A 25,486-nucleotide genomic window follows, 5' to 3' on the forward strand; every position below is an offset into this window, starting at 1 on the left:
CCCGCTTCCCTGTATACCTCCCTTCTTCCAGATAACCCTGCAGCAAACTGGATCCACGCTCGTTCAACGAGGAAAAAGCGTTGTCCCTACACAAAGTATCAAACTCTGGAACTGGAAAAGGAATTTCTGTTTAACATGTACCTCACCCGAGACCGCCGTTACGAAGTAGCTAGGATTTTAAACCTCACAGAGAGACAGGTCAAAATCTGGTTTCAGAACAGAAGAATGAAAATGAAAAAGATGAACAAGGAGAAAGGCAATAAAGGAGACTAACCCTGGGGTAGAAACGCAGTTGGGGACTATTGATTTAGTTTTGCGTTTGGTTTTTTTTCGGGGGAGTGTGGGTTTTTTGTTGTTGGGGGTTGTTTTGGTTTTGGGTTGTGGCTGATTGGGTTTTTTTGGTTGTTTGGCTTTTTTTTTGTTTGGTTGCTGCTTTTTTTTTTTTTTTTGTAGTTTGGTTTTAGTCTTCCTCTGCACCCTTAGCCCCCCATACATTCCTCCTCCTCCCACGCCGCTCCACCCCAGGGACTTTAAACAATTTTTTTTTTTTTTTAATAGAAGTGAAACGTGGTCTATGTCAGGTATTTCGGAAAATTTTGTCTTGCTCGACAACGTGTTTTTCAGAGTCTCTTGATACTCCCCTCCTCCTTCCCAGACCATTTAGATGACAATATTGTGAGTGCACGTTAGCTTTGGGAACTCTATCTGATGTTAAATGTTTGACATGTTTCTTAAAAGTGATGTAGACTAGATAGTTATTTTGCCAAAATAAAGGTAAGGAAATTAATTATAATTACGATAATAAAATATATATTAAATTACAGTCGCTTAAATCAATGGGGGTTGCTGTGCTGTCCACGATCTACTAAGAGGAAATCTTTCCCCAAACTTCTGCTTTCTAGGTCTGTATCCTTCGCAATAGATGCCACAGAGAGGCCACGAGCTACTTCCCCCCTCCCTTTAGTGCACTGTTAGGAGGTTGTCTCATCCTTGGAGCCGCTCGCCATAGGCCTAACGCCTCCCGGTCCCCCGGCGAGCTGCCGTCCCTGCCCCCCGGTGACTGTTGTACTAATTAACCGCTCCGTGTCTCGAACTGCGGACCTGTTGTAATTGTTGTCAGTTATTACACAATAAAGTCTGCCGTGACCGAACGACAGCGCTGCGGTGAGAGGAGAAATCTGTGCGCCTCTCGCGATGTCCCCTGCGCAGCCGGCCCCGCCGCGCAGCCCCGCGCAGCTCCCGCGGAGCCCCCGCGGGCCGAGCGCGTCCGTGCCGGGGAGGCGGGAAAGGCCGGCCGAGCTGCCGGCCAGCAGCACCTCTGGCACCTTCCCCTGCCTCGCCTGAGCGACGTTTGCTGGCAGAGGTCAGTGCGGAGAGGCCGGGTCTGTGCGCCCGCCTCGCCGTCTGTACGTACCTCCGTACCGTGCCTGGGCCTCAGGTACTAGCTCTCTTTCAAACATCAGCGATCCCTTGGGATCATTTAGGAAGTATTTCCACACCGGTCCTCAGGAGCCAAGGAAACACAGTGATGCCCATTAGGTTAAACATGTTTTTTAATCCTATTTTTATTTTTCCTGGTGGGTCGCTTCTAACCTCTGCTTTCTTTAACGGTGAGGCTGGAAGCTCTGTGGGGGGACACGGCTGCTGCCAAACGTTCGGCTTTGTTGGCGAGAGCTCATTTAGCAACTCTCCTCATGCCTTCTGCATTTATAAACACACATGACTTTATCAAGATAATTGAGATGAAGTTCATTGTAAAAAATGCTTTGTTTAAAGAGCAACCATTAAACTGAAGGACCCGTAAATATTTACGAGCAGTTCGGTTAATTCGAGATTAAGGGGAGAGCTGAGAGACCTGGTGTTTAATGTTTTTTACCTCTGTTTAAAAAAAAAAAAAAAAAAAAAAGAAGAAGAAGAAGAAAAGAAGGCAAAAGCATGCACTGCCAGGAAAAGGTGTTGCATTGCTTCCCATCCATTGTCGAGAAGATACCTATAATTCTTTTAAAACAGGAAGAACCGTGGTATAATAAAACCATTGAGATGGCTAGACGTCTGGACCTAATGAGTTTACGATATGCTATGGCACTTTTCTTTGAAAGCACCTTATTTTGATGTTTGTGTTTGTTAGGGGGGAAAAAGGCAAAAAAATGCAGACAAACTAGGTCTTAAAACCTTGGACTATAAATTTCAATATGTCAGCGTTGGGCCAAGGCAACAGACTCAAAAAGGACCTGAAGGTCATGAAACAGAGATTTTACAAAGTCCACTTATTTGTTGAAATGTATTTTATTGGATATTCTACTGCAGTGAATCCTAGGATGCCAGCCTCAATATTTTCGCAAATACCTATAGAGGGGGGTGATCTATAACAACCCATAAACAGTATTCTTGTACACAAAACTGCATTATGTTGATTCCAGTAGAGGCTCTGTTAAGAAATCTTCACCAAGCCCTCACCATCTTTTTAGTATTTTATAGCAGGCAGATTGACACATTTTACCTTGTTAATTGTTTCCCTTTTGTTTACCTGTTTTTAATATTGCGTGCATTTATTTCAAAATGGCAGAAAGAAAACCAAACACCTCAATCGATGGAATGCAGTTCATCTATGGAAATTACTCTTAGTGTCAAACAGATTAATTTAACTCCTGCCCGTTGGTTGTGTTAATATATGTTTGCACATATGCACAGTCTCGTGCACACGCATTATACCGAATAATTCACAGGCATTATTATGAAGGAGGGGGTGAACAAAGATTCATCTTTACTTTCATTTATATAAATCAATCTATAAATACATAAAAGCACGGGCAAACAAAATAACATCTTCAATACAAAAATGTGTAACTCTGAAACTACCACACATGGAGATTTCGTGGTGTAATATGTGGGGAAACATGATCGAAAACGCGATAGCAGTCGTCTTCAAAGCTCAGGCGTCTTTCCTGGCTGCCATGTGTAAACGAGGCGCATTCTTTGTATGCAGTTAATTATAGCTCTGGCAAAAAAATAAAAGAGGGTCACCGAAATGTGCTAAGAAAATGGCACTGTAAACTTAACGGGGGGGAGGGGGAGGAGAAAAAAAAAAAAAAAAAGAAGAAAATAAAAAAGGAAGAAACCCGACCCCAAACCAGAAAGCAACGGGTGTATAGGTCAACACTGGCCCCGCCGCTATTCCGCAGTTTGAGTTTCTGGAGAGCCAGCGGCCGGCGGCGGGGCCGAAGGGCCGCGGGCAGCGCGGGCAGCGCGGAGCGGGGGGCGCTGCCTGCCGCTGCCACAGCGCACCGCCAGAGAGCGCCCGCGCTCCACCCTTGCGCGGCCGCCGCGCCCCGCTCTGCGCGCCCGCGGCCGGGGGCACCCGCGGTTCCGCCGCTGGCACCGCGGCCCCACGCGGGGGACGGCGCTGGCCCGTGGAATGAGCGCCCAGGCGGGATGCACAGGAGGAGGGGCGGGGGTGTCTGGCACGGATGTGGGAAGCAGCCACTGCCCCTCTGTGCCCCTCGGCCGGGTGAGGCAGTGTCTCTGTGCTGCCGCTCGCCCCCTGCCAGGCCCGGCCTCCTGCCTTCCTGCTGGCCTCTGGCGAAGGGCTTTTGCTGCTGTCTGTCCATGTGTGTGTGCCCGAGCCTTTCCCGCCTCCCCCGCCTTTCCCTCGGCTGCACAGGGGTCCCTAAGCCTCCGCGAGTTCCTAAAGGCGTGCGCCACGGGAAGCGGGGCCCCTGCCCGGAGGAGGGTGTCATTGCTGGTACGGGGCCCGTCGGGGTGCTCACATGCGGGGCAGCCGGGCTGGTCAGCGAGACAAAGCGAGTTAATCGGCATGGAGGCGTCGGGGTGGTCGAAGAGTGGGGTGTGATGGGGAAGGAGTCTGAGATGCCTTTTATGTAACCACAACTATTTTTTTGTCAGTTCACATCAGACGATCACACGTGGCTCTGGCTGGGCCCATATTATATTTCACCTACATTTTTCGTCTCTCTCCAAAATAGGGCGGACTCGAACTCCTGAGGGTTTCTCTCCGAAAAGCTGATTCCCACTCCAGGACGAAGCGGGAAAGAGAGGACTGGAGACGACGCTTCTCGGGGCATGGGGGCCAGCGGGGGTGGCCGGCCCGAGCGGGGGCAGCGCCGAGCCTGCCGGGCAGTGCTTTTCTTCCTTTCTTCCTCCCGGAGAACAGGGCTCACTTATTTCGGACCGAGTCCCTGAGCGGTGCTAACCGTTCACCCACACATTTTTATTTTTTTCCCCCTCCCTCTCTTTGCCTCGGTAATGACGTCCACCAAGGGTGAAATGATGGAAAGTATATTCATAGGCATGATTTCCATTAAATATCAATTAACCTGGAGCCTCAGCCATGCGTGCACGGCGTCAAGGGTAAATGTGCATCTCATTTCCCAGCGATCGGCTCGCCTGGAAGGAAATGACCCGAAGGGCCCGTTGGCAAGGGGGCCCGGCCGCTGAACACTGCCGCCCTACGGGCACCCCACTGCTCTCGCCTACACCCTGGAGTCCCTGCGATGGGCATCGGCTCCCTCTGAGGGGCTCTGCCCTTGCCGGCCGGCGATGCAGGCCGCGCTCTGGGCAGTGAAGCCTGGGTGAGCCGGGCGGTGTCGCCCCGGGCAGCGCGCCCGCGGTTATCGCGCGGGATCTGCGCGGCCGCCTCGCCCCTGCACGGCGGGGGTTTCAGCAACTCCTGGCGAGCGCACACCGGAGGGGGGGGAGCGGGGGTGCCGAGGACGGGGTGGATCTGGGCAGGGCTGGGCCGGGTTTTTTTCTTGCCCGAGGAGCGGCACATGTAAACTGAAGCCAAAAGTCCCCCCTGAGCTCATGAGCGTGTGTGTGTGTGTGTGCGTGCGTGCGCGGGCTGCTGTGTGCCTAATAGGAAATAGTAAAAGCAGTGAGGCAGGTCATTTTGGGAGCGATTATAATCCAGTCCTGGTCACCACATACACAGAGAGCAGGAGCGGGGAGCGCACGGGCCAGCGACGGCGGCGGCGGCATGAGCGCGGCGTAGAAGCACCGGCGGCGGCGGCGACGGCGGCGGCGGCGGCGTGAGCAGCGCCCCGTGCCCCCGCCCGCCGCTGCCCCCTCCCCGATGAGCTCCTACTTTGTCAACCCGCTGTACTCCAAGTACAAGGTGGCGGCGGCCGCGGCGGCGGCGGCGGGGGAGGCCATCAATTCCCCGTACTACGACTGTCACTTCGCACCCGAGGTGAGCGGCCGACACGCCGCCGCCGCCGCCGCCGCCGCTCTGCTCTACGGGAACGGCGCGGCCGCCGCCGGCTTCCCGCACCCCGCGCCCGGCGGGGCGGGGGGCGGCGGCGGCGCGGCCGCGGACTTTTACCACCCGGCCGGGGGGAGCCCCACGGCCGCCTACCAGCCACCTCCTCCTCCCCCCGCCGCGCCTCCGCCTCCTGCCCCCTGCAGCGGGGTTACCTGTCACGGGGAGCCCGCTAAATTTTACGGATACGATAACTTACAGAGACAGCAGATTTTTACGACACAGCAAGAGGCCGAGCTGGTACAATATCCTGACTGTAAATCGTCCAGTGCTAATATTGGCGAGGAACCAGACCACTTAAATCAGAGCTCGTCTCCTGCTCAAATGTTTCCCTGGATGAGACCACAAGGTTGGACGCAGTCAAAAATTTGCTTCCATCTCACGTCTGAGTTTGAAACTTTCTTTTCCTCCTCCTGCTTCTTTCTCGCTGACTCTCGCTCCCTGCCTCTGTCTCCCCCACTCCCTACCTCTCTCACCGCGATTCCTATCACCGCGGTGGCTTGCGATAATAAAGGGATGCAGTAAGCAAACAGAAACCTCTGCAGCAGGCAGCTGCCAACCCAAGAGTAGCCTTTGAGACGCGTCTCGGACTCTGAGGTGCAGCTGACACGCTCGCCTGTCTCCCGTCGCCGCTGCCTGAACGGGAAGGGTGCAGGGTCGGGAGGGGGTGGTATACAAGATGATAAAGTGACCCCGTAACATCCTATGCTGAGAGACAAGTGAGGCGCTTCGTGCATTTACTATCGCTGTGTTTCTCTCACTCGTGTAAAGCTCTAGACTCCTCTCTGCCCTCTGCTTTCTCTCCCTGCGGTTCTGTGGGGCTTCTCTCGAGGGATTCCAGAGGGACCGGAGTCCTCGCTGCCTGGCTGTGCCTTGTTTTGAACGGCCACACCAATCTCCAAATCCCTATGTTTTTGTTTTCAACAGCAGCGCCGGGTAGGAGGAGAGGAAGACAAACATACAGCCGATTCCAGACTCTAGAGCTGGAAAAGGAATTCCTATTTAACCCCTATCTGACCAGGAAGAGAAGGATCGAGGTGTCCCACGCACTAGGACTCACCGAGAGGCAGGTAAAGATCTGGTTTCAGAACAGGAGGATGAAATGGAAAAAAGAGAACAACAAGGACAAATTCCCCGCTTCCAGACAGGAGGGAAAGGAAGGGGAGGCCAAAAAGGAAGCACATGATCTGGAAGAAGACAGAGCTGAAGGCCAGACGAATTAATTTTTGCCCCAAAAGTCTTCGTGAAAGTCAATCAAAAATAACCAGGGCTAAAGCCCGAGATCTTGGCTCATCTACCCCTGTACGTGATCTTGTCCTGGGACGAGTGACCCCATGTCCCTCCGTTTGACATTTCCCTGCTTCGGGTGCTTCACTTGTTTGTGCTTTTATTTTGTTTATAAGCGTATCCAGAATGATCTCTAGATTTAACATTTCATCTACTTATTTTTTTCAAATTTGATACAGAGTTTGTAGCAATAAATTTCTAATGATATATAAATATATATATATTTGCAATCTTAAAAGACGGTGATTGTGGGAAACGACATAAACTTCCTAATAATAGATATCAATAAGCAAGACATTTAACAACGCTTTATTAATCAAGACAAGTGCACTTGTACTATTTTAATTCTTGTTCTTATCTTGTGGTGAATAAATTAAATAAATTTAATAATCTTGAAGAAAATATCTTAGAAATATATTTAACCTTCTTTTATAATATTTGATTAAAATAAACCGAATTTATTCAATTATAAAATGTATCGGCTTCCCGATATCTCTTTTGTAATCCACTCCTCAAGAACCTTCAGACTTTCCACTGGTCTGGGCTAACTCTCCCCTGATCCTTACCCCCGTCTCTCCTCCGATGCTGGGTGTTTCTGAGGGGTCTGGGAATGGCACATTGCGTACAAAACCTGCTTTTGCTCCCTGCCACGAGTGCTGTGGGGCTGTGGTCCAAGCAGCGGCCAGCGGGGACTGCGGCCCCACCTGCGAGCTGAGCCCAGCCTACGGGCCGGCCCGGGGAGTTCCCGACTTTTGCGCCTCGGCCTTGCTTTCGCCTTTTCCTGCCCCCTACCCCGGGCTGAGGGGCGGCCGTGCAGGGGACCACTGCCGGCAAACACGGCCCTTTACCCTGGGGAGCCATTTGCTGCCAGCCCGGCTTGGAGGGAGACGAGCCCGGAGAGCATTCCGGCCCCACGCCATCCCCAAGGGCTGCTCCAACCGGTGCAGGGCCTCCAGCCCCGCCACGCAAACCACGGCCAAAACGGGCCCAGCCTCCCCCGAGGATGGCTGACAGGCAGAGAAATGCAAAGCTTTCGCGACCCTGCGTGGGGTTTCTCGAGGGCTGTAATTCCTAGGAGTCCCAAACCATGCATAGACCGAGAGAAGGATGTTTCGACCACTAAATATTATCATATGATGTGTTTCCCAGCGGAGGCTGCAGCTGGTGAAGACAGAATCTGCCTCACGGTTCCCGGAACCACGGGAGGAAAGGTCCGCTCTGATTAGCACAACAGTTTAATTTTTTCCTCCATCTCCCCTCCCTACTCTTGCTCCCGCTCCGCGGTGGGGTCCTGCAGAGCGTGGTATCAAACAGGACGGCCGAGAGCAGTCCTTTTTAGGAGTAGCAGGCAGAGGGTCGAGGCATGAGGTATAAATCCCCACCAAGATTTCTACGTCATTTTTTCCCTGCCGGCTGACGCTCCCCCGAGTAATGGCTCCGTGAAGGAAATCGAATGGACGCGCCAGAAACTGCGACAAACACGACATATAAATCTATTATCTGCCCAGAAACGAGCGCGATCCCGACGAGGCCGGGGCTGAGCCGAGGCCTTGCTCGGAAAATCACAGCCAGGTTTTCGAGGAGGTGCCGGCCGCTGCTCTGTCAGCCCGCCGCTGGGCCCTTCTCTCGCATCCACCGCTTCGCTCCCGGGAATACACCCAGCACGGCGAGAACCGCCATCCACGGGGATGGGCCTTGTAGGGCGGGTTTGGCTCATTTTGCTTCCCTTCCTCTTCCCCGCTCCCCACTACCGAGGCAGGCACGTTTCTACGGCTGCAAAGCGCCAGCTCTGGAGGGAGGCACGAGCAAGCGGAGCTATTGTTCTTGGTTTTATTTTAATCGCCTAGTTGGCTAAAGGTTGTAAACGAGGGGAAGCTGCAACAAAGCGGTGAAGTAAACGTTTTTGCTGCACGGATTTGCATAAATACACGGGTATCCCTAGTGTCAAGGGAGGATGTGGGGCTGGTGGCTGCGCGTTTAAAGCAAGCCAGTGGCCCGACGCGCAAAACCCCCTCGCTTTCCAAAACAATACTCGTGCTAGTGGCACCGGCGTATTTGGTCTCCGGGCAGGAAAAGCCTCTTGCCTTTGCTGCGCTAGCGGCGGAGGCTGGACTCAACACGGTTCTGGCGGGCCTTGCTGCGGGGAAAGCCGTGCTGGTGCCGCCCGCTGCCATCCCGGGCTGCCCGCGAGGCGAAGGCACGTCGAAGACCTTCACACACCAGCGGAGCACTCCTTAGGCTAGTATTTGTCCGGAAAAGAGCTGCTGCGCTGCTGCGGTAGTTGTTTTTAATTACCAGACAAAGAGAATAAAATTAAAATATTCCTGAAGAAGTTTCCGTTAGCGTTGCTCTCCTAGGACCGACTGGGAACGCAGCCACGCAGGCAAAAACTGACTTCCCTGAGCGCACATGATTGGTGAAGGCCTAGTGGTAACTGGAATCGCCCCTGTCTTACTCATTAAGAAAAACAAAACGTCGCTGTAGTTGTTAAGGTATTTAGTACCGCAGCCTGGCATCTGAATCTCTCCCTCGGTCTTACTTGGAAACTTGCTAAGAAAAAAGAAAACCGAGTCAGAAATTGACCCATGCGGCCACCGAGGCCCCTGTAAAACCGGAGGCATCGGACTTCTGGCAAGGAAAAGCCGTAGCTGCGAGGGTTGCGGCGAGAGCGGCAGCGAGAGGCCGCCTGAGACGGCCGCAGAGGGATGTACCGCGCTTTTGGTTTCCGCGGAATTTCTCCGTTCCCTTGAGGAGCAGCTCAGCGCGGCCGTGAGTGCTGCAGAGACACCAAGAAAGTTGCCATTGCCTCCTCCGAGGCAATATTCAAAGGTGTGCAACTGCCTGAAGCAGCGTGCTAAAAAGATCCAACATCGATCCTACATCTTTAGGCGCGTTTACTTTTGTTAGCAGTTACAATCAGCACGGAGGTCAAGGATTGAGGGCTCTGGCTATTCCCTGAAACAAAACTTGAGCAAGAAACATCCACAGTACTCCGTCTCTGAGCCGAGTATTCCTTGTGGACACAGGCCCATTTAAAATTTTTTAGAATACTTTCTAGGAATCGGATTTTCCCTGTTGGTGCACCGGGAAGGTTTTATCGGGGGCGGAGGCAGCCTGCACTGGGCGCGGTGACGGTGCCCGGCGCAACCTGCGGGAACCGCACACTGCGGGGTGGGGAAGAGGCTCGGACTATTTTTATGTCGGCGACGGCTTCCGCTTCAGTAGTGGGCGCTAAAGCAGATGTGATTTCTTTTAGTGCCCGGCAGAGCGGTGGGGAGGGGTGGGAGAAGAGGGTGGGGATGTGGGTTAAGCCCTCTTTCGTTTGGCAAGAAACGGATCCTTCGGCACAGTGCCCTGCCTCTCTGTATGCGGCTCCTCGACCGCTTGCCCCTCTCTCCGCGGCCCACGCGGATCTCCCGCGTCCCGGCCGTGCTCGCGGGGCTCCGCCACCGCGCCCGTGGCGCGCAGGCCGAGGGCAGGCGGGACCGAAGCCTCAGTAAAAGAGCAGCGCGCAGGCGAAAGAAACATGGCGCTGGGAAGCAGTATGTGCAAAATCCGCAAGGAATTGCAGTAAATTCCTTTTTGTTTGAAGAAAATTTACAACTTGGTAATAGACCTTTTTATGACCTATTTGGGCTCGTCATTGGCTGCGGCTGGTCATGTGCAGGCAGCGAGCGCTTTCATGGCCTTTTCCTGATTTCCCTGGCGAATTTCCCCCTGCATTCTGCCTTCAGAGAGCCTCAGCCCCTCTTTTCCTAACCTTTGTCTAGGCTGAGGTGTATGGCAGTCGCCCGCATGTTTGTGCCCCGCTCCCCCAAACCCGCGGCCGGTCCCGTCGCCGCCGCACTGACACTTCCCGGGCCCCGCGCCGCCTCCTCTCCCGCGCCCACGGAGGGATGCGCGGAGACCCGCGCCGCCGCCGCGCCGCCTGCAGCCCCTCGCTCTTCTCCCACCGCCCGATACCCCCGCTGCCGCTATCTCCTCCACGGATTGCTACGAGGGTGCAAAATGGATTACAGCGACCCTCCCGGGCTTCTCCGCTGGCGGGCAATTCCGCGAACTGGTAAGCACTCAGTTCCCCTCGGGCTGGTCGCCGGTACTCCGCGATATGCGGCACGGCACCAGCTCCCCTGTCCTCCTGCCCCTGTTCGTCACCTGTCCCTCGAAACCCCTTATTCTTCCTTTTATTATTGCTATTACTATTTTTACCACTATGACTGTTGCTGTTGTTATTGCTATGGTAATTATCGGTGCTGTTACTATTATTAATAGTGGTTGTGGGCATACCGCAGAGTGAGAGCTGCTGTTGCGCGCGGGCTCTCACCGAATATGTGCCGCGGGCCACGATGTCTCGGTGTTCCGCGGTGAGGGGCGGAAGCCTGGGGTGCAGTGCGCGCAGGCAGCGCCTCTCCTGCCGGTGGGGTTTCTTCCAATATAAGGCCCTCTGGTTTTGGGATACTTTTCCCCCTGCCAGCCTGAAGCGTGCTGTGGCGATGCTCTGGTTTGTTTTCCCCATGGCGGAAGGGCGGTCGCGTAACTTTAAAGCTTAACAGGTGTTTTCGCAGGAGAATCGGGGTCAGTGCTCCCGCGGGGGCGGAGGGCGCGGGGCGGCTCCGCCGAGCCGGTCGAGCCGGGGGCTGTGCCCGGGGCCAGCCTCGGGAGCCCCCGCCTGCCCCGCCGGGACGTTTTCTCACATCCTTGTCCCGCTGCAGCGCGGAGCCAGGGCTGAGGCTCCGAGCTGCCCGGTGGGCAGCACACGGGCCGGGCTCGGCAGCCGGGCAGCGCGGGGGCGGCTGCGCCGAGCCACGGCCAGGAGCGCACGCCCGCGGTACGGCTCCTTACCCACGTGGAAATCATCGCGGGCTAAATGGGGGATGAGTTCTCGAAAATAAAACCAGCAACAAATCCCCGAGTTTATTTTGAAATATGTCGAGGAGATAGAAGAGTTATATAAACTCTACCTACGTTACCTATATATGTATATACATCCATATTCACATTGCCTATATACATATATATATATGTATTTACACATCTATTTCTCTCTGTAGAACACATATTCATTGTAAGTACGCATTTGTGAACGTATATATGCTTTACTCATTTCATCTTCATTTTCAAGCTGTTAGTGCACAGTAGAAAATCCGTCGTTTGGTATTTAGCGTTCACATCGACGGTCGGTGGTCGCAGTGCACCGTGCTGTCGCACTGCAGGAATTTACTGACTCGCCATTTACCCCAAAAGCAGCCAGTTAATTAACGGTGAAGCAAAACGCCTGACTAAACCATACACAGTGAGGGTGGAAAGGTGCGAGTCATGCCCCGGGTACATATTTTGAAGGCATAGAAGGAGTTGTTCTTTAATCCACCCCCGAGCACCCCCCCAGCCTGCTAAGCCCGAGCCCCACTACAGTAAGCTGTAAGATCCCTGTCCCCCACGCTTTGCCTGTTTGCACTAGCTGGCCGCCCTGCGCTCCTGCAGGTCTTGGGGATTATTTGGGACGATTCGTTTTCAACATAGCAACAGTCTTCAAGAGTAACATGGAAAATATGTGCTGTGTTAGGTTTCGCTCTCAGAATCCCTCCTAGGTGACACAGTAATTATAGCTACTTGACTATAAATCTCTCCAAAAACTTTGGAAAATCTCGTCCTTGAGCTGTTTTGAAATTATTTGCAGCCTGGGGAAAAAGAAGAAAACAAAAGCAGGATGTTCTAACGAATTCTAATGTGCATGTGTGTGTCTGCGGGTCCGTCTGCTGACACATACGGGTACACATATGCATTTATGATTCCACTGGTTTGTGTGGGAGTTCGGCTTTTTTCTAAAGGGCTTCCTTCCTTGCTTGCTTTTGTTCTTATTCTTTTTTTTTCTCTGATGTATTTATTTATTTATTTATTTATTCTTTTTTATTAATATTCAAGTACACATAGGTCTGTTTATGCTCTTAAACATACCTATGGAATTGTAAGTATTAATAGCAAATAAACACGCGTTTATATATATGGCACATACATATATATTTATATGTACCTGTTTATATATACATGGCACATATGAGGACTGTATTTTATATCTATTTATACACCTATAAAACGTGGTATGAGTATAGATGTGTCGGTGTGCTGAAATTTTCGGAGCACAGGATTCACAGTCACATTTCTCGCACTTGCTTCGTTTCCCGATGTGCTCGACAGAATTTATGACTCATCTCCTTTTTTTTTTTTTTTTTGTGTTGGAAGGAAAGAGCCGATTCCCAGTCCACTCTTTACTGACGCACGAGCAGTATAAAAACACCATCACAAAGCAGCTGGCAGGAAGCGGCAGCCTTGTCTCCCTGGCAGTGCCGGGGTACCGCTGGCACTGGCTGCCATTTGGGAAGTCACATTGGGCTCCCGCTTAGCTGCTGCAGGTTGCCTGGAAGAGAAGTGCAGCCTGTGTTCCCCAAGTCTGGCAGGGCTTTGGTGCAAGGAGGGGAGGCGATGTAAACTGCGGACCCGGGAAACCCAGTAAGATTAGGCAAAGATATACACGTTGGTTTTGCGTTCTTAAGAACTGAAAATCCCGTCGATTTATTTTCTCGTTCCTCAAACAAATATAATTTCCACGGGATGTTTTATGAGAGCTTGGGACAGAAAAAAAAATCCGAACAAAGACGGTATTTCACCCCTCGGTTGGCAGGCAGCTGTTAAAGGTATTTACTGCTCTACTGCAGTGCGGCACTCAATGCTGCTGGATGGAGCAGTAGAGGAAAAAACAGGAAGCGAAAGGAAAAGATGAGGCGCAATAAACATTGCAGCAGGTCGCGGAGGCCGGGCGGGGCGCGGAGGAAGGGTCTCTGCGAGAGACAAGAGGCAATAAAGTGCATTCATCGGCAGCAGGCTCTGCTCAAACTCAGCACTCGCCTCCCATCACCCGCGGGGGAGGGGGCGGCGAGAAGGGGAGGCAGCCCGCAATGCCCAGCGCCCCACGCCGGGAGCCATCCGAGCTGGAGCCTGCGCGAGTGCAGGGCGGCGGGGGTCACCTCAGCCGCCCGGCCGGCCCCGCCGTCGTGGCCCGGCTCCGCCGCCTCCGTCCGCGTGTGGGGCGCACGCCCCGACGGGCCGGGACGCGGTCACCTGCCCGCGGCTCCCGCCCTCAGGGCCGCCGGGCCGGGCCGTGGAGCGACCGCCGGGGGCGCGACAGGGCCCGGCCGCCGCCACCAGCCCTCATGTCTCCACGGCCTCTTCCAGGAGAAGGCGCTGTAGGACAAGCCTGGCCACTCTCCCCTCCGCGGGGCGAGGGGCCCACCGCCCCGCCGGCAGCTTCCCCCCCTGCCCGCCGGCCCACGGAAGAGGCCCACCGGCGGGCGGGGGGCATGGGCAGGGCTCCACCGCCCTCCTCGGGCGTCTCCAGCCTCGACCCAGTTGCCCCACTCCCTCCAGCTCCGCGGCCTCCCGTCTCACCCGGCCCGCAGACCCTGGCGCGCCCCGGTGCGCGCCCTGGCGCTCTCCCTGCCTAACCCGCAGTGCCGCGGGGCTCCCCTCGTGTGCCCCGCTGCCCTCCCGGTCACCAGCCCGCCCTTTGAAGTCGGGCACCCGCCTCTTCCCTCCCTGTCCCTTTGATGCGGGTGCCAGAGCACCCTCCTTCCCGCCGGCTCCCTTCCCGCGGGCAGAGCCCCCGGCCCCCGCACATCCACCCTTGCCTCCTGCAAGCCGGGGCCCAGCAGAGTTCCCTGCCTCTGCTTCACCTGTTGCCTGCAGGCTTCACCTTCCCAAACCGTGCCCGGACACGACCCTGGCGGCACCCACCCTCACGGGCCGTGCCTACCCCGGCGAGACGCTCCCACGGCCCCCGGCCTCCCCTCCCTGCCCCGCACTCCTCGCCCTCTTCCCCCGCGGACCTAAGGTGTCGCCGCCGCTGCCCCCGTTTGATGTTGAGGCGCGGCTCGACGCCGCCCTGCCCGCTCCGGGCCTCTGCTGCCACCGGATCTGCCTGCGGGCGTGGGGTGCTGTGGGCAGGGGCCTTTGCATGCCCACATCCTGCTCGGCGAGGGCATGGGCGACGAGGTGACTGTTGAAAAGTCGGGGATATGATAAAAGCAGAGGGGCAAAATGCGTTGGACGCTATCAAGGTGCTTAGTAGGTCTTCAAAGTCAGAGATGGAGCCTGTAATTTTCTGGCAGTGTGGTCCTCAGGGTAAGATGCTGGTCATCATGTCTGTCAAGTAGCATTGAGAGTGATGGTGGCATACACATGTGATTCAATTCCCCCAACCTTTTTATCACAATTACCAGCGAGAAACCAATTGTTACTGTGTTGTTTCATTACAGCTCTTATCTGTCTCCAGATCGTGAGCCCTAAATATGAAAACTTGCATGAAAGCCTAGAGAATGAACTGGCCAGAGCTTCAAAGTCAACTTTCACATCTGCATTTTAGAATAGGAAATGTGAAAATCGTTCTAATTCCCTCTTCAAAAATCTCATGGCTAGAATTACTCAGTTACTGAGAGTTTCATCTTGTCCCTAAATGAGAGGGAGCTGTATCTCAATCATCAATTCCTCACTATCTCATAGCCTCACCTATCACAGCCCCAGTGTCCTGGATACGTGTGCCTGAAGCACATGCCCAGCCTGGCCACTCCATTTGCCAGGGGCTGACACTTCTGCAGGTTGGCCGCCATGCCACCTGCCTCACCATGGCTCCTCTCCTCCTGCACACGCCGGGCAGTCTCTCATCTCCAAAGCACAGCTTTCTCTTGCCCACAAGACAGGCCAAGAGAGCCAAAGCAGTCACAGACACTCAGGGAGGGATGTGATGTCTCCTGTACTGGCACAGGGCGTGGAGCCCACCCAGGGGCCCTGCTGCCTGGGACCTGACCTTTGCCATACCCAGCACTCAGTGCCAGGCTTGGGGCAAACGCACTTGACTCTGCATCGTAGTTCTCATCCCAAACTATTTTCCCCACATTTTATTGCACTTTCTCATTTCACCCTACCCCTCATGTCCCAGTACATAGCCTTTTCTTGCACCTTCCCAGGGATGGCCGCTTTGGCTCCCTGCAGCTGCTTGCTGCTGAAGCCCTTCCTCCAGAGGCCAGTGAGGGTGATGTGCCTGGGGAGAAGGGTGACTTGAGACTACCACAAAGCCTGATCTAGGGCCCACCGTGGCCAGGCCCAGGTGCCTGAGTAAGGCTCAGGGAGCTCCAGGGAGCTTTTCCTTCTGCCTGCCCAGGACTGGGAGCACAGACCATGCTCTGAAAGAGACCCTGAAGTCAGCCCCATGCAAGGCAGCCCAGTCCTCTCTCTGGGGTGGCTGACTGGATCCCCTGGATCTGTTACAGCTTCTCAGACTGTGCACTGTGTCTGAAATGTTGTCTTATGCACTGTCCTTGCCAGCTGTCCTGGGCAGGGGAGGCGGAAAAAGCTATTCCACAACTTTGGCCACTAAAAAAGCATGAAGGCGATGCTGTGTGATTAAGGCCTTGACAAAGAGCAAGAAAAATAGTGGAATGCAAAGCCACTCTGGATCATAAAGAAGGAGCAGGGAAGGACCTCGGGATGCCTCTTGTTTTCTGAAGGAAAGCGAATTGTTCAGCTGTGACTGGAGCCATCTAAAGAACACAGCAAGAGCCGAGCTGCCCCTTTTGGGTGACTTCACACTTGTGTAGCCAGATTCGTTAGGAAATGGCCGAGTAGGAGCAGACTCTGGTGTTAAACAGGCACCACCCAGTTGGTGCCACCACCCAGCAAGGAATTATTGCATTTGGCTCGTTTTTCAGAGCTGAGCCCCCGGGCGGAGGCGCACTCTCACCCGAGGGCCGGGCGAGTGGCCGGGTCCCCTCTGCACGCGGCCGGTCCCCGGCGGGGATGACACAGCTCCCCGCCCTCTGGCGAAGGTACAAACCCTTCCTGGGATGCACCAGAGGTGCTAGCCGCTCCGACGTTCTCATCTTAGCCATGATAGATTGGGAACTGATGCCCGGGTTTCCTCATGCTGTGTGACTGCCAGAGACATTTGACTTCCTGTGCTCGGGCTCCTTGAAATTCTCATTTGCTAACTCACACCCTGCTCCCTTCACACCAGGGCTCTTTTATTGTTTTATAACCGTCCTTAAACTTCCAGTCCTCAAAGATCCCATTGTGGCAGGCTTCACACTTTCTCCCTTTCCGAAGCCCTGTGCCCTCGCTGTTTGCAGCAGTTTGGTCACTTACAAAGGTCCCTCGTGCGCCCGGCGAACCTGCAGCCCCTGGCACAGCTCTCCCAAGTTTTTAAAAGAATGACTCAAAACCGTTTTGCAGGGGAGCCTCGCCAAAATGCCATAAACATCCAGGAAAAGGAGAAAAGGTTCCATCTTTCAGTTGTTTTTTTGTTGTTGCTGTTGTGTTTTTTGTTGTTTTGTTTTGTTGAGACTTTTTTCCCCTTTCCTCCTCACGATGGGCTTCCCTGTACCCTAAGAGCTATAAAGAAAGGTTCGAACGGGTACTCACAGCAAAACACCCCCGGGTCCTTTCCCAAGAGCACTTTGGGAGTGATAAGTCCCCTTTGTAGCTTTCCCTAAAACACGCTTCTCAAAAAGGCCGGCATAACGCCATGCAGCTGAACTTCCACCCATCCCCGCTATTTCGACCCGGTCCCATTTTATAGGACAGATTCAGAGAACCTTTATTCAGCGAATAAAAGTTTAAAGCTGAAGGTTATTTATGGTTCCACAGAGATAAGTCCTGAGTGGCTATTTAGAAGCACGTGATTCCAATAAACTTTGTTTTATGGCTTGAGAGTTGACAAGCCAAAATATAATTCCCACCATAAATTAGTTTAAGAGCATACAAGTGCAGATGCTTTCGTTCCTGGAAGCAGTAATCGGGAAAGTGTTAGCAGGGAACCGTCGGCGGAATGCGACCGTACAGGCACCTCTGCTCCCGGGTCCCCCAGGCCGCGGGGGGAGCGCACAGTAAGTCCGCTACCAGCCTCCCCTCCGCCGCCGCCGCGCCCGGGCTCTCGGGACCCGAGCACCTCCGCGGGAGCGGGGTGGCAGCGCTGCGCCGCCCGGCAACGCGGAACAGCTCTGCTGGGGAATGAGCAGGTACAGCTCAGGTGGCTGCGGCTGCGCCGGGATGGGCCGGCTGGTCTCTGTCTGAGATTTCTGAATTTAATGGGATTTCTTAGATGCAGATAAGCAATTAAAAAAATAATAATAGTAAAAAAATTTCTTTTAATAAAAAAAGAAGAAGATAAAAAGGAAAGGCTCGGTAAGGGAGTGCTTAGTGCCAAAATGTTGATATTAATCCACTCTTCTTGCAGGCTAGTGTTATCTAGAGCGGGCAGAACTTAAAAAAAAAAAAAAAAAATTAACAAGAAAGGTCTTGGGAAGCTCAGTGCAGTGAACTATTGATACCGAGGCAATTGCTCTGTGTTTAATACAATAACTGTCCAAGATATTGTAGAAAAGCAATAGAGGAGCTGAAAAATCACATACAGAAAAGAACCCCCCCCCCAATATTATTTATTTTTAAATATACGACGCATTTCAGGAGTATTAGACTAAGCGTGTGGATTTGTTTCCCTTACGTGACCTTTGAATATATTTAATGACATATTTAAAGGAAAGTTCAAGTCAAATCTACCCTTCTATAATGCAAACAAAGACGCATGTGTCGTGGTCACTGATAGGTTGATTAGGTGATCTTAAAAGAGATGTATCTTAGAGTAATCAGATATTTATTCTAATAAAATTGTAGGTCTTTCTGTGCTCAGCACGGATATAATGCTGCATGGCGTATTTTGTGGGTGATGGTTTAGCAAAGGTGATCTGAATGTGACTGGATTCCCACAGAACAACAACAACAAAAAAAGGCCTTTGTTATTCTTCTTTTCCACCAGTAAAAGAAGGAGGTCTGGCTCTTCATCTCTTTAGAAATTATCCGGTATAAAATTTAGACTATGAATATTAAAAGTGAAAGATCACACCCCAGGCACAGGCAAAGCGTGTGTTCATAAAAAACTGCCTGAATGCAACGTGGTCCTCATTTGGAAGGGGCTTCCATCCCACCACTCCGCTGCTTGCAGGATTTACCACCAGCTCCTTTCTGCCTTCATCTATCAAACGTGGTTTGTAACTGTTCTCCAGAAATATCACCCGTATGTGGAATACAACAGTAACAAACGTTTTTATTGCAACAGGTTCGGCAGCATGGAAGAACATCCACAGTAAGTAACCTTTTATTTCTTGTAGAGTTTGCGTTGTTTGAAAATCCTGGTTCTTCCCTTCAGATTGAAAAAAAAAAAAAAAATAAAAACAATGATTCCTGGTGAATATTGCTTCCCGCCCCCCGGGCCCCCGTGCGTGCCCCCCCCAAGAGAAAGAAAAGGACTATGTCAGCATGTGAAGGCTCTTGTGGAGTCCGTTTGTGGTACCATGTCATAATCCTGGCTAGCATTAAAAGCAGAGGTGCGGTCTCCTGGGGGTTTATTACAGGGCTGTACAGGTGTCGTCCTGCGCTTAAGCACTCCAATGCAACTAGCAGCGTTTCCATTTTAACTCGGCGGGACTGTACAGCGCCTCCCCGTGCAGAATCCGGACGGATCACGTTGTATCCCAGCACCTCATAACCTTGGCTACTCCCACTCTTTTCTTCGGACGGGATCCCAAGTAGAGCTGTGCCTGCTTTCTGATGTTCCCCTCGTCTGGCACAGACTGGTGGCTGGGTGAACGAGGCGGCAGGAGCTGGGGGCGGGCAGCGCTGGCCAGCCGGGGCAGCCCAGCTACAGCCGGGTTCTGCGGGCGGTAGAGCTGATCCGCTGGTGCTAGAGGTCTGGGGGCAAGGGAGACTCTAAAGTGGATTTAAACGCTGTGAAGGCACGGAATGGAATGGGTATCAGAGCTTAGAAGGGCAATCTTTTAGTGTAGGGGTTTTCGCATCCCAGATGGTCCTGCCTGAGCTGCGGCAGGGGGGACTGAGGGGAGGGCAGAAGATCAGTGTGCACCAGGAAATGCTGTTGAACCTTTCTGGCTCCAGTGAGGAGCTAAGTGCATTGGTCCTGGTCCTCCAGGCAGAGACTGGCTTGTCTCTCAAAGAGGGAAGGAAAGCCTGCGACATTTGGAGATGCATTAGGTTGTACATTGCCCTTCCCGCTCCTGCCAGCCCCGCTCTGACCGGGAGCATGTAAAGGAGAGGAGTGTTTGCGTGTGTGTTTGTTTGCGTTTCCCCGCTTCCTCTCCCTGCTTCCTGATAAATAATCTATTTCACTAGATGTGCCAAGCTTCCCCTGATCTTTTTGTCTTGCGTTGCAATATTGGTTTTCGAGTCCTATAAATACGAACTAAAGAATCGCCTCCAGCGCTGCAGTTTTAACTGTGTTCCATAGGTAACTTTCCTCCCCCCATAGCTCAGTCCTGCACTACATGGACGCCCTTGGCATTTTATTTCAGGGCCGGCCCTAAATGTATGGATTACTTGTTTTCTGCCAACGTACATTTAGCATACTGATTATGAACCAGAATACAAAAAGGCTGATAGATCAAAAGTATTTTGTATGGGCAGTTGAACAGGAGGTGAATATATAACGCTTTTGTTCATCAATAACTCTTTGGCTTTGACCTGTCTGAGCAAGTCGTGCAATAAGGTGAAACGCAGGTCACAGCGTCTAACAAATATGAAAATGTGTAGTATTAAGCAGAACGGGGAGCTGCTGCTTCCCCAGCTCCATCGCTGCTCCCTGGGCAGCCCTCGGAGGGCTTGTCCGCTCCCGGGGGCTGCCCCAAACCATAGCTCTCTTTGGGGGGCGGAGGAGAGTTACCCTCCCAGTTCAGCCGGGTGGTTAAATAACCCCCACGAGGGCGGGGGGGGGGTATCCCCCCTCCCCTCAGAGAAAGGATGAGAAAGCGGGGAGAGATGCTGAAAATAGCTGGGTGGAGATTTGAAGAATCCGGGGGGAGATTAAGGACATAAAGTCGTTTCCAGTTGCACTTGCTGTGAAGAAGGCACCACCGCAGTGGTAAGAAAACAGACGTTTCAAAATAGCATCTCTCATCTCAGGCAGTTGGGAGTTGGAGCCAGCCAAACTACCCGGTACACATCGCTCGGATAAGCGCAACACCCCCAAATCTGCCCTCCGCAGTGGTTGGATGTATCACACCCGCACCATTATTTGTCCTTATGGTGCCTGTTTTAAATAGTGGAAGGAGAAGAGGTTGACCGCAGGACAGCAGTGAGGAGCTGGGTCAGACACAATTCATGAACTTTTGTACTCCTGTGTGCCGCTGTCGACAAAGTAAAAATAATGAAACTTTGTGATATGTTTGTAAATGATTTCGGCTGACCTCTCGCCCTGCCCTTCACCATAAACGCTACGGCGGGGAAAACCTGGGAGGGTGCGAGGCTGAGGCTCGCAGGCAGATCGCGGGGATAATAGCTAGACCAGCATAATAGGATGAAGGTAAATTTGGAAACTCTCTTTTTCCCGAGAGCAACTAACTCCAGCTTTTAACCTCATCTTTTTCACCAACCGCTGTTTCTGTTGTCGGCTGTTTTACTTCTGTTTCGATTTTTTTAAAATTCTTTTTTTATTTTGGGGGGATTTCTAATTATGGAGAATCTTTTCAGATTCGTGTTAGCCTAAATATTTAAAGACTCCTTCCTAAATTACTTTAAGCATTATTATTCTAAATAGCGCAATTTGATCGACCACGTCCATTTTCCATAGCGAGAACGTAAATGGCAGAGAGTTTAAAGAAAGCGGCAGGTCTTTCTGAGAATTTGGTAGGCGAAATTCGTCGCTATGAATTGATGGAGGGTCTTATAGCTCTATTGCAGCAATAATAACAAGCGTGAATCTTTTCCGAAATCCCACCTTCCTGCAAATCTGTATTTCAGAATTGAGTCCCAGCAGAATAGTTTGCATTCCTCAGAAGACAGTAAGAGACTAAGAGAATTGCAAAGACCTGCTATATTGTAGATGAAAACAGAATGTTATTACGTTGTCTATATATACCCTGTAGAACCGAATTTGTGTGATATTCATATAGTCACAGATTCGATTCTAGGGGAATATATGGTCGATGCAAAAACTTCACCTTTCTGCAAATGGTTAGAAGTTAAAATACTGGCGGAATCAAGAGGCATGTGCGTGCTGAACACTCAGAAATTATAAAAGTTTTGCTGCCTCGCTCCTATTCGCTGGGTTTTAGGACGTTTCTTAAAACTTCAGTTGTCGTTCAAACCTAACTCTCAGTGACAATCTGTGAATTTAAACAGTTAAACTCACCAGAAGTTACAAATTTTCTGGGGGGAAAAAAAAAAAAAGGTATTATCTACCAATCAGTGAATGAGTATTTTAAAAGATACTCATAAATTAGCTAGATATGCCAGACGTTAGCAAAATTTCCCTGTCAAGGGTCCAGATCGCATCAAAATATTTACGACAGCAGCAAAAGCAGCATTCGCCTCACTGGAATGTATTTACTTGTGCTCCAGGAATGATATTGATGAATGAAGACGGAATTTATCGCATTAAACCCGTGATATTTTTAACCTAATTAAATGACGTCTCCAGTTCAATTGATTGAACTTTAGCGGTTAAAAGTGAACTCCTTCTTGCCATCTGCATGATTTTACATACATACATGTGTAGGTTTATAAATATACGTTGGCGTTTGCATCTGTGCATGCATACGTATGCACACGTATATATTGAGGCTTGAAAGTGAATGAGAAGTTACTGATTGCCTAATTTTATTCAGCAGAACTAAATTCTGGTAACTTTTGGATGACCTCTGCTAGACAAAGACAGGACAGATCTATTGTACATCATATTACCCTCTTCCTTGATGGCTTTTCTTTCTCTCGCCTGCTTATCTGTTTCTTCCCTTTTAACCCCGCTTCAGCTCATCTCTCTGTATATTCCTTTCGATTCTTTTTCTTATTTTATTTAAAGTGAGGTACCAAGCCCCGGTGGCGATCCTGGCTAGTAGATCAGACGGCAGGGCAGCATCCCCCGGGGATGGGGGAAGCCGGCTCAGACAAAAGGCTGTGGGCAGGGCAGCGGCCGCCGCCCCGGGGTACCCCTACACCTCCGGTACCTGGTTTGCGGGTGCGGCCCGCCGGAGAGGGGGGTCACTCGGTTAGAGGGATGTTATTGAGTGGAATCGCTGGAAATGCGGGGAAATGCGGCGGTGGGCGCCCGGCTCCCCATTGGCCGGGCCGGTCACATGCCCGCCTAACTTTATTCAGTTGACAGCAAGTAGGAGGGCTCTATGGCAGGGGAAAAAAAGACAACACGAGAAAAATTAGTATTTTCTACCTTCAGAAATTAATGGCCATGAGTTCGTATATGGTGAACTCTAAGTATGTGGATCCCAAATTTCCTCCTTGTGAGGAATATTTGCAGAATAGCTACTTAGGCGAGCAAGGGGCCGAGTACTACAGTGCCTCGCAGGGCTCTGATTTCCAGCACCAGGGACTCTACCCACGGTCAAACTACAGCGAGCAGCCCTTTAGCTGTAGCAATGCCCAGGGCTCTGCCGGGCAGCCGCGGGGTCACGGACAGGAGCAATCCGGCCTGGCGAGCCACTTCCCCGGCCCAGCAGAGCATTGTCCACCGCCTCCAATGTCCAACTCGCGAGCCTGCAGCCAGCAGCCGGCCCTCAAACCCCCAAACGGCTCCGCAGTTAAGCAGCCAGCAGTAGTTTATCCCTGGATGAAGAAAGTCCATGTTAACTCGGGTAAGGATCCTCTTCTTACTTTGCTCTTCTACCCTGCTTCCGATCGTCCTCAGCGGCGCTCTCCCGAGCCCCCGCCAGGCTCGTGGACGAGCTTTTTAAACCGAGGTGGCCAATTACACTCGCCATAAATTTTTATTGCTGAGGAAATAGGCCGTTGGCCATGCGGGGCTTTGCCGTGCAAGATAAAACTCCATTTTAGGAGCCTTCTAGAGGCTCCCACCCTACCTAGCTGCGTGTGCCCGTAGTGCCTGCCTCAAACGAGGGGGAAAGCAGCCCGGCCATTGTAAGCAACTGGGATGAATCCAGCTCGGCCACATGCTCGCAGCTCATAAGGTTTTCTTTTGTAAAGTCGGACCGGCAAGTCAAGATTAGCTTTGTAAAAGTTCTCCGTATTTTTTTCCCAGTGAATCCCAATTACAACGGAGGGGAACCTAAACGCTCCCGCACAGCTTACACCAGACAGCAAGTCCTAGAACTGGAAAAAGAATTTCATTTTAACAGGTACCTGACCAGGCGCCGCCGTATCGAGATAGCCCACACTTTGTGTCTCTCTGAGCGCCAGATCAAGATCTGGTTTCAGAACAGAAGAATGAAGTGGAAAAAAGATCACAAACTGCCCAACACGAAGGGCAGGTCTTCTTCCTCTGGTTCAAACCCCCATTTACAAACTGGTTCCAAGGACCATCAGACTGACTTGACAACTTTGTAGAAGAGGTGAAATTTTCCATTTCATCCTTCGCTTCTGACCAGTACTGTACATAACTGACACTGCCCAAGCAGAACCTGCATGTAGCAGCTAAGGACACGAGAAACTGTCATCTTTCTTTAAGGTACTGTTGTACAAAGGAGACAAAATGACGCTACTTTGGACTTTATTTTATTTGCCTCTGCTAGCACAACCTAAAAAAGGAAAACAAAAAAAGGGGAAAGAAAGAGAGAGGGAAAACCAACCAAACAAACCATCATGCAGGCAGTGGGAATTGGGAAAATATTAAATGAGACCTTCTGTCCTTAAAAAATAATAAATCATTGAAAATGAAACTGTCCTGTGTTTCAGTTTTGAATTCTAAAGTGAAGATTGGATGCTTTATTATGGGATTTATACTTTTAATTGTCTTTTTATCCCATGCAATTTCGGGAGGATGTATTTTGGGCAAGTTGAGGACAGGAAATTCATAGCATAGTCTTTTATTTGAACATAAAGACTAGTAATTGTGAACTTTTTTTTTTTGTACTGCTTTACCTTTCTCGGTGTAATGAAAATACTTGCTCATTTCCATAACGTCACAGAAGGTGTGCATAGAAATTAAGTGAAAACGGGTTATTTTGTGTTCTGGTAATGTTAATGTATTTATTTATTTGCTACATAGAAGAAGACAAAAAGAAAAATAGTCAAACCAAAAACGAGGAAGGGGAGCTGAAATACAGTATTTTTCCTTCCCAGTCTCATGAACACATATGTAATGTTTACTTGTCTTGAACGTACACAACTTTCTTGTCCCCCACCCCGTTTTCTTCTAAATTTCCTTCTTTGTGAATAGGAAAAGCGTCCCTGCTCCTTACCGTGTGCCATCCTGAGCTAACAGGCTTGAAATCTGTTTCCAAAGTCTGCTCTGCTCAGAGCTGTGCTTTAAACCATCGATACCTCATTTTAAAATGGAAAGAAAAAAAAAAAGAAAAAAGAGAGGGGAGACCACAAAAAACAACCCCACAAAAACAAACAGCAGCCCAGACTGAAAAAATAATGTGATATAAATTGAGCCATTCAAAGCTGAAAGCTGAACACATTCTTTCAAGCAAATTTAAAAATTCTTTTCTGCTAGGGAGAGAGAGAGATAGTCTATGTGGGTTGCTGCTTTGTTTTGTTTTGGGTTTATTTTGAGTTTTTGTGGCTTTGGTTTGTTTAGTTTTTAGGTTTGGGTGGGTTTTTTAAGGTTGGGTGGATTTTTTTGTGTTGTTTTGTGTTTGTTTGGGTTTTTTTGGTTTTTTTTAAGAACAGTGATTGATTTTAAGCAAACCATGACACATGACTGCAATGGTTGGAAATCTCAGCAAGTTGTTTTCAAGAAACACGAAAGCCTTGGATGGGAGCAGAGGTGATCTAATACCCACGAATTTGTCCCTGACTGCTGGTTGCCAAAGTTTTAGTGCTCTGTAACTACGAAACCAAACCAAACCAGCTCCCTGAGCCACTTACACCTCCGCTCAGGCGGTTTTAAAGCTC

General features: G+C 51.3%; 2 protein-coding genes and 1 long non-coding RNA gene across 6 annotated transcripts; all 3 read left to right on the top strand.

The window, feature by feature from the left end:
* Positions 1-3,368: 3,368 nt before the first annotated feature.
* On the top strand, positions 3,369-4,345 carry LOC121673544. The gene is made up of 2 exons (XR_006019230.1): positions 3,369-3,742; positions 3,984-4,345. It is a non-coding gene; the product is annotated as an uncharacterized LOC121673544 (long non-coding RNA).
* Positions 4,346-4,760: 415 nt separating this feature from the next.
* On the top strand, positions 4,761-7,038 carry LOC121673543 (homeobox protein Hox-D8). Of its 2 annotated transcripts, XM_042046910.1 has the most exons (3): positions 5,012-5,206; positions 5,477-5,624; positions 6,203-7,038. In XM_042046910.1, exons 1-3 carry the CDS (start codon positions 5,090-5,092, stop codon positions 6,496-6,498), a joined length of 561 nt encoding a protein of 186 aa, XP_041902844.1. In that variant the 5' UTR covers positions 5,012-5,089; the 3' UTR covers positions 6,499-7,038. The 2 variants fall into 2 exon arrangements, with proteins under 2 accessions (XP_041902843.1, XP_041902844.1); XM_042046909.1 differs by having other exon boundaries at positions 4,761-5,624.
* A 1,373-nt stretch (positions 7,039-8,411) lies between these two features.
* Positions 8,412-24,306, top strand: LOC121673540 (homeobox protein Hox-D4-like). Of its 3 annotated transcripts, none has more exons than XM_042046905.1 (4): positions 8,412-10,625; positions 18,723-18,749; positions 20,579-23,262; positions 23,667-24,306. In XM_042046905.1, exons 3-4 carry the CDS (start codon positions 22,854-22,856, stop codon positions 23,969-23,971), a joined length of 714 nt encoding a protein of 237 aa, XP_041902839.1. In that variant the 5' UTR covers positions 8,412-10,625; positions 18,723-18,749; positions 20,579-22,853; the 3' UTR covers positions 23,972-24,306. The 3 variants fall into 3 exon arrangements, with proteins under 3 accessions (XP_041902839.1, XP_041902841.1, XP_041902840.1); XM_042046907.1 differs by lacking the exon at positions 8,412-10,625 and adding an exon at positions 13,745-17,493; XM_042046906.1 differs by lacking the exons at positions 8,412-10,625; positions 18,723-18,749 and having other exon boundaries at positions 19,980-23,262.
* The last annotated feature ends 1,180 nt before the right edge of the window (positions 24,307-25,486 follow it).

This window comes from Corvus kubaryi, unplaced genomic scaffold, assembly GCF_017639235.1.
Source record: "Corvus kubaryi isolate FWS band 111438036 unplaced genomic scaffold, C.kubaryi_AGA036_p1.0 65483, whole genome shotgun sequence".
Classification (NCBI taxonomy): Eukaryota; Metazoa; Chordata; class Aves; order Passeriformes; family Corvidae; genus Corvus; species Corvus kubaryi.